Consider the following 6,148-nt stretch of genomic DNA (forward strand, 5'->3'; position numbering starts at 1 on the left):
CAGACAAAGGATTAGGCAGCAGCTCGCCCCGCCCCGCTCGTCCGGCCCGCCCCACCTTGCCCTCGCAGGCGGTCCGCGCCACTGCCTCTCAGTCCCTGCCCTGCGCCCGCGCGCCCCGGGAGCCTACCCTGCACGCACTCCGCGCCCACAGGTTCCCTCCCGCCGCCGCCGTCCAGCCGAGTCCCTACTCCGGAGTCGCCGCTGCCGCGGGGACATGGTCCTCTGCATTCAGGGGTAAGCGCGGCTCTCTGCCCCCGCCCGGCCACCAAGAGGGGCGCACAGGAGAACAGGGGCCATGTGCTAGCTGACGGGCATTGGGAGGGCTTGACCGGCCAGAGGTGACTGAGAGCGGACAGACCTCGGGAGCGAGGCTCTGTGTGGGGCTGTGACACTCCTACTCCCCACCCCCACACACTCACCTCAGTTCCCACTGTGGATTGGGAAACCGGGGGCTGGCCGGCTACAGGAGGAACTTACGGGGTGGGCTCAGCCTGGGTTCTCACTGGACCAGATAGACGCCAACAGCAGGGCGTCCACCAAGATGTGGCCAACAATCCCAGATCTTCTTCTGGGCCCAGAGCACTCTACGCTAGCCTGCCGGCTGCCCTGCCTACTAGTAACCTTGGACCAGCCCCTGGCCCTCTCTGTCCTGGTGTCCCCTCTCCTGCCCCAGGCTAGCAAATAGGCTCTTCTTGGGAAGACAGCCCGAGATCCTTGCCTTTCCTCAGGCTGGCACCTGATGGTCAGCAACTCTTGGGAGCAACCCTTTCAACCAAAGGGTCTGATGCTGGCCATGGTGATCTGACAGGAGCTCAGGGAGCTCCAAGGAGAGAAGAAGGTATAAATGGGTGTTCTGCACTCAGAGAGAACTGGGTGGCTGTGCTTATCACAACTGGCCTGGTGCCAAGTGAGGGAGGGTGGAAGGTGAGGCCAGGGAAGAGGACATGAAGGTGCTGGGAAGACTACTTCTCCCTTGCTGTCTCCAGCAAGTTCCTTCCTCCTGTCTGCATTCTGGGACTCCTGAATACCTGCCCCACGACTACCTTCCTCCCCAGGAGCCTCCCCCTGCATTCTGGGGTCCCATAGCCTCTTTCACTTTTTACCCTAGCTAAGCACCCCCTTATAAGCTCAGGGCCAGTGTTGGGTGTCGGGGAGCAAAGTTTTTAACAGACTGCTGGGCTCCAAAGCAGGCACACACACGTACCTAGAACACACCAGCCACTGTCCCCACCATGATGATGACACAGCCACGGACACACCCCTGCCCAGGTACACAGTCACTCACCAGGAGCTTGTGGTGATCCACACAGCTATTCATACACCCAGCTACCACGCCAGCCCCAGAGGTGCCCACACCCACAGGTGGAATCTGTCTGAAGACCGGCTAAGCTATCTGGACATGGCCACCCACAGAGGTTCCAGCCTGACTGGCTAGCCACCAACCATGCCCCTGGGAAGGTAGCTCTGGGCCCCAGCAGGCAGGTCATCTCAAAATTTGGCCTCCAGTTCTCCAAGAGGGATTTCCGAGCTCCCACAGCACAGCCAGGGTAGGTGTGGAACAGTTTTTGGCAGTCTGTGGTGTGCCAGAGTTGTGTGGCCCTTTCTCACTGTGAGCGGTCATAGGGCCATGATTTATTAGAACCTAGAGGGTCACCTATAACCTACACAGGAGTCAGGTCTGGCTCCTGCTACCGCCTCCTGCCTACCCCTCCCTGCCTCACAAGCAATACTGGCGCTGTTTGCCCGTGCTGTCCTCTCTGCCTAGGGTCCCTTCCCCCAGCTCCTTCCTTTGTCCTGGAAGACTCAGCTCAGGAGCAAGCAGACCCTGACTCTCCCACGACACCTGCAGTTTTATGACTTTGCATTATAATTACTCTTAGTGCCATCTTCCCCAGCCAGTCTGGTTGTCCTTGAGGGCAAGGCCATGGTTTCATTATCTCAGTGTCCTGAGGCCCAGCCAGGGACTAGACCCAGAACTGAGGCTTGGAGATGTATTTTGCAAGGAGTGAGGGAGGAGCAGCAGTCTTCTTGGGGAAGTAGAGCCAGTCCCTGCTGCTTTCCCAAGGAGGAAGCCCTAGTATCACCATGCTGGGTGGGCTTCCCCTAGGAGAAATCCCCCTACTCAGAATTTGGTCGGTTTGGTTCCCTCAACCCCAGCCATCCAAGAATATGGTGTTACTGAACCTCTCGGTGTATGAGTTCGTGGGACCCTTTATTTCGGGAAAGAGAAACTGAAGCCCAGTGAAGAGCAAGCTTTGTACGAGATCATAGAGCCTGATAGGGCTGGCTTGCCAGGGTGGGATCTGGAGTGTGGGCTAGGTCCCTGCTATTTGGTGGGAGCTCATACTGACAGGAGGTGAGACTTGCCAGTGCCTTTAGAGGCCACTGTCCACCCCAGACCCTCCACTGAAGCAGAGGCCAGGATAGGCTGACTTGTATGGGTAGGGGATTATTTCAGTCTCTATGTCCTGGCCAGTGTGGACCTAGGTCCCTCTGAGAGACACTCCTATCCATGGGGAGGTAGCGTGTGACCTCAGGCAGCCTACCATAACCCTGGCACTTCTCTGGAGGACCCCACACAGATCTATTGTAGGATAAATCTACCTATCATAGATCTATCGCTCAACTAGGACTGTTCATTAGTGGGCCACTTACTCAGCCCACCTCAGCTAGGAGGGCACAAACATGAAGCTACTTTGCACTGAATCCTATCAGTGTGGCAAGAACATTAGAAATGCCTAAAGGGAATGATCTGTGTTTTTGGTTGATGTAAAATAGAGAGCGATTAATTACTATTTAGTAAATGCGGGGCAGTGGAAAAGAATCTTTCAAAAGAGGATCCCCACATGGAAACAAGGGGGCTTTTGTGATGACAAGTGGGGAATGAGATACTGGACTAACTGAGCCCATGGCTGGGTAGAGGGGAAGCCGAGGCTTATAGTGAGATGGGCCAGCCAGAGGTCATGCAACTAGTCTGGGGCATAGGGGGTTCTCTGGAGATGGGAGAAGCATGGGTCCTCCACTCACTGCTCATCCACTGCTTTCTAGACCTCATCCTTTGCTGGCTGTGGAGCGGACTGGGCAGCGGCCCCTGTGGGCCCAGTCCCTGGAACTGCTCGAGACAGTCATGCAGCCCTTGCCTGCTGGGGCCTTCCTGGAGGAGGTGGCAGAGGGGACCCCAGCCCAGATAGAGAGTGAGCCAAAGGTGTTGGACCCCGAAGAGGATCTGCTGTGCATAGCCAAGACCTTCTCCTACCTTCGGGAATCTGGTGAGTCTGAGAGGGGAGGCAGGCCTTTTCCTGGGTGGTCTGGTGGATGAAGCTGAGTTCTGCCATTGAGTCTGATTTGGGATGCATAGCCCTGCCCAGGAGAGTCTGATGGGAGAGGCACAGCCCTCTCCAGGGAAGTGTGAAGCGAGAGGCATTGCCTTGCTTTACCCTGGATTGGTACCCCCAGCTAATTTCCACTATGTCCCTTGTCCCCTCTGCACTTGCCTAGGCTGGTATTGGGGTTCCATTACGGCCAGCGAGGCCCGGCAACACCTGCAGAAGATGCCAGAGGGCACGTTCCTAGTACGTGACAGCACCCACCCCAGCTACCTGTTCACGCTGTCAGTGAAAACTGCTCGTGGCCCCACCAATGTGCGCATTGAGTATGCTGACTCCAGCTTCCGTCTGGACTCCAACTGCTTGTCCAGGCCACGCATCCTGGCCTTTCCGGATGTGGTCAGCCTTGTGCAGCACTATGTGGCCTCCTGCGCTGCTGACACCCGAAGTGACAGCCCTGATCCTGCTCCCACCCCGGCCCTGCCTATGCCTAAGGAAGACGCGCCTAGTGATCCAGCACTGCCTGCTCCTCCACCAGCCACTGCTGTACACCTAAAACTGGTGCAGCCCTTTGTACGCAGAAGCAGTGCCCGCAGCCTGCAACACCTGTGCCGCCTTGTCATCAACCGTCTGGTGACCGACGTGGACTGCCTGCCACTGCCCCGGCGCATGGCCGACTACCTCCGACAGTACCCCTTCCAGCTCTGACTGGGCCGGGCACCCTGCCCAGCCTCACCCAGTCGCACCCTGGAGGGGACATCAGCCCCAGCTGGACTTGGGCTCCCACTGTCCCTCCTCCAGGCATCCTGGTGCCTGCATACCTCTGGCAGCCGGCCCAGGAAGAGCCAGCAAGGACAAGGCATGGGAGAGGGGAGGTGTCACACAACCTGGAGGTAAATGCCCCCAGGCCCCATGTGGCTTCATTACACTGAGCCATATGTCAGAGGATGGGGAGACAGGCAGGACCTTGTCTCACCTCTGGGCTGGGCCCAGACCTCCACTCACTTGCCTACCCTGGCCACCTGAACTGTATGGGCACTCTCAGACCTGGTTTTTCAATCCCCAGGGTCGGGTAGGACCCCTACCGGCAGCCAGCCTCCATTTCTAGGAGGATGACAGGCAGAGGAACTGAGGTCAACCATGACTAGTGACCCCTTGTTGAGGAGTAAGCCAGGCTAGGGGACTGCACAATTATATACTATTTATTTATTTATTCTCCTTGGGGTTGGTGTCAGGGGTGAACCAACCCCACCTCTATGCCCTGAGCCCTGGTAGTCCAGAGACCCCAACTCTGCCCTGGCTTCTCTGGTTCTTCCCTGAGACATGTTGCTGGAACCAAGGCAATCCTGGATGTCCTGGCACTGACCCACCTGTCTGTGAATGTGTTCACTCTCTTCTGCCCCCAGCCATACTTGGGGAGGATGGACAACTACAATAGATAAGAAAATGCGGCCGGGCGTGGTGGCTCAAGCCTGTAATCCCAGCACTTTGGGAGGCCGAGACGGGTGGATCACGAGGTCAGGAGATCGAGATCATCCTGAGCTACACGGTGAAACCCCGTCTCTACTAAAAAATACAAAACCTAGCCGGGCGAGATGGCGGGCGCCTGTAGTCCCAGCTACTCGGGAGGCTGAGGCAGGAGAATGGCGTAAACCCAGGAGGCGGAGCTTGCAGTGAGCCGAGATCGCGCCACTGCACTCCAGCCTGGGCGACAGAGCTAGACTCCGTCTCCAAAAAAAAAAAAAAAAAAAAAAAAAAAAAATGCAGCCAGAGCCTTAGTCCCCAGCAGAGCCTGTGTCTCACCTCCTCACAGGACAGAGCTGTATCTGCATAGAGCTGGTCTCACTGTAGCACAGGCCCAGGGGAAATGCCTGTGCTGTCAGGAAGGGGGGGTGCTGGTTTGAGAGCCGCCGCTGCAGTTCTGCTGGGTCTGCTTCCTGCCCAGGAAGGTGCCTGCACATGAGAGAAGGAGAGAAATACACATCTGATAAGACTTCATGAAATAATAATTATAACAATGAACAGTTTGGTGGTCTTTTCTTTTCCACTGATATTTCTGTAATGACATTATACCTTTATTACCTCTTTATTTTATTACCTCTATAATAAAATGATACCTTTCATGTATGGAGCCTTCAATGGGGCCACTTTTGAGTTGTGTACACAATGTGTCCCCTTTGATCTTGTTATCATTAGCCCCCATTTGATATCTGGGCTAGTGGAGAGGCCCAGAAACCCTATGTGGCTGAGCAGTCCCTGCTGGGGACTCACTGAGGAGTGGAGGAGACAGGAAGCAGCCTCTCCTGTCGTCTCCCCTGGGTCCCCTTGGGAAATGGAAGCTAGGAGACGAAGGCCAGTTAGACTGCCTGCAGGGTGATTGTCCTGGCCACTGCCAGGCAAGGGCTGGGGGGAGGTTGGCAGAGGGGCACCAGCCCTGAGAGATGTGTAAACAAGAAATGCCAACTCCAAATCGCAGGTGGAAAATATCCAGGGGGAGAGAGCTGTGGACCACTCCTGGGGTCAGTGTCTTGAGATGAGGAAGCCAGTAGTCAGAGAGATTAGGGCTGGTTCTCCCAGAAGAAGGTACAGTGAGTGCAAAGGCACCGAGGCATGACTGAGAGGCCCGTGTTCCTGACACAGAGACCTGAGGAGGGCTTGCTCTGCAGTGGGGCAGGGCAATTGAATCAGGGTAGGGGCCAGTGAGCTGGCGGAGTCTGGCCTGGGGCGGGGGTGTCCAGATTCTGGTCCAGACTGGTTGGAATTGGGGCATCCTTTCTTCTCTCTCAGGGTTCAGCACACCAGAAGTGTGTGGAAGAGCAATT

At 56.4% G+C, this 6,148-nt stretch overlaps 1 protein-coding gene across 1 annotated transcript; it reads left to right on the top strand.

Annotated features, from left to right (window-relative positions):
- The first annotated feature begins 38 nt into the window (after positions 1 to 38).
- On the top strand, positions 39 to 5,461 carry CISH (cytokine inducible SH2-containing protein). The gene is made up of 4 exons (XM_011938990.1): positions 39 to 234; positions 3,049 to 3,269; positions 3,499 to 4,782; positions 5,098 to 5,461. The coding sequence occupies exons 1-3, from the start codon at positions 215 to 217 to the stop codon at positions 4,032 to 4,034; spliced, it is 777 nt and encodes a 258-aa protein (XP_011794380.1). The 5' UTR covers positions 39 to 214; the 3' UTR covers positions 4,035 to 4,782; positions 5,098 to 5,461.
- Positions 5,462 to 6,148: the final 687 nt, after the last annotated feature.

This window comes from Colobus angolensis, unplaced genomic scaffold, assembly GCF_000951035.1.
Source record: "Colobus angolensis palliatus isolate OR3802 unplaced genomic scaffold, Cang.pa_1.0 Scaffold18, whole genome shotgun sequence".
Lineage (NCBI taxonomy): Eukaryota > Metazoa > Chordata > Mammalia > Primates > Cercopithecidae > Colobus > Colobus angolensis.

Bases quoted from the DNA above. Each gene is read 5' to 3' on its own strand.
- CISH (XM_011938990.1), top strand. From the start codon at position 215: ATGGTCCTCTGCATTCAGGG. The intron at 235-3,048 runs GTAAGCGCGGCT...ACTGCTTTCTAG, and splicing joins ATGGTCCTCTGCATTCAGGG to ACCTCATCCTTTGCTGGCTG. The intron at 3,270-3,498 runs GTGAGTCTGAGA...GCACTTGCCTAG, and splicing joins CTCCTACCTTCGGGAATCTG to GCTGGTATTGGGGTTCCATT.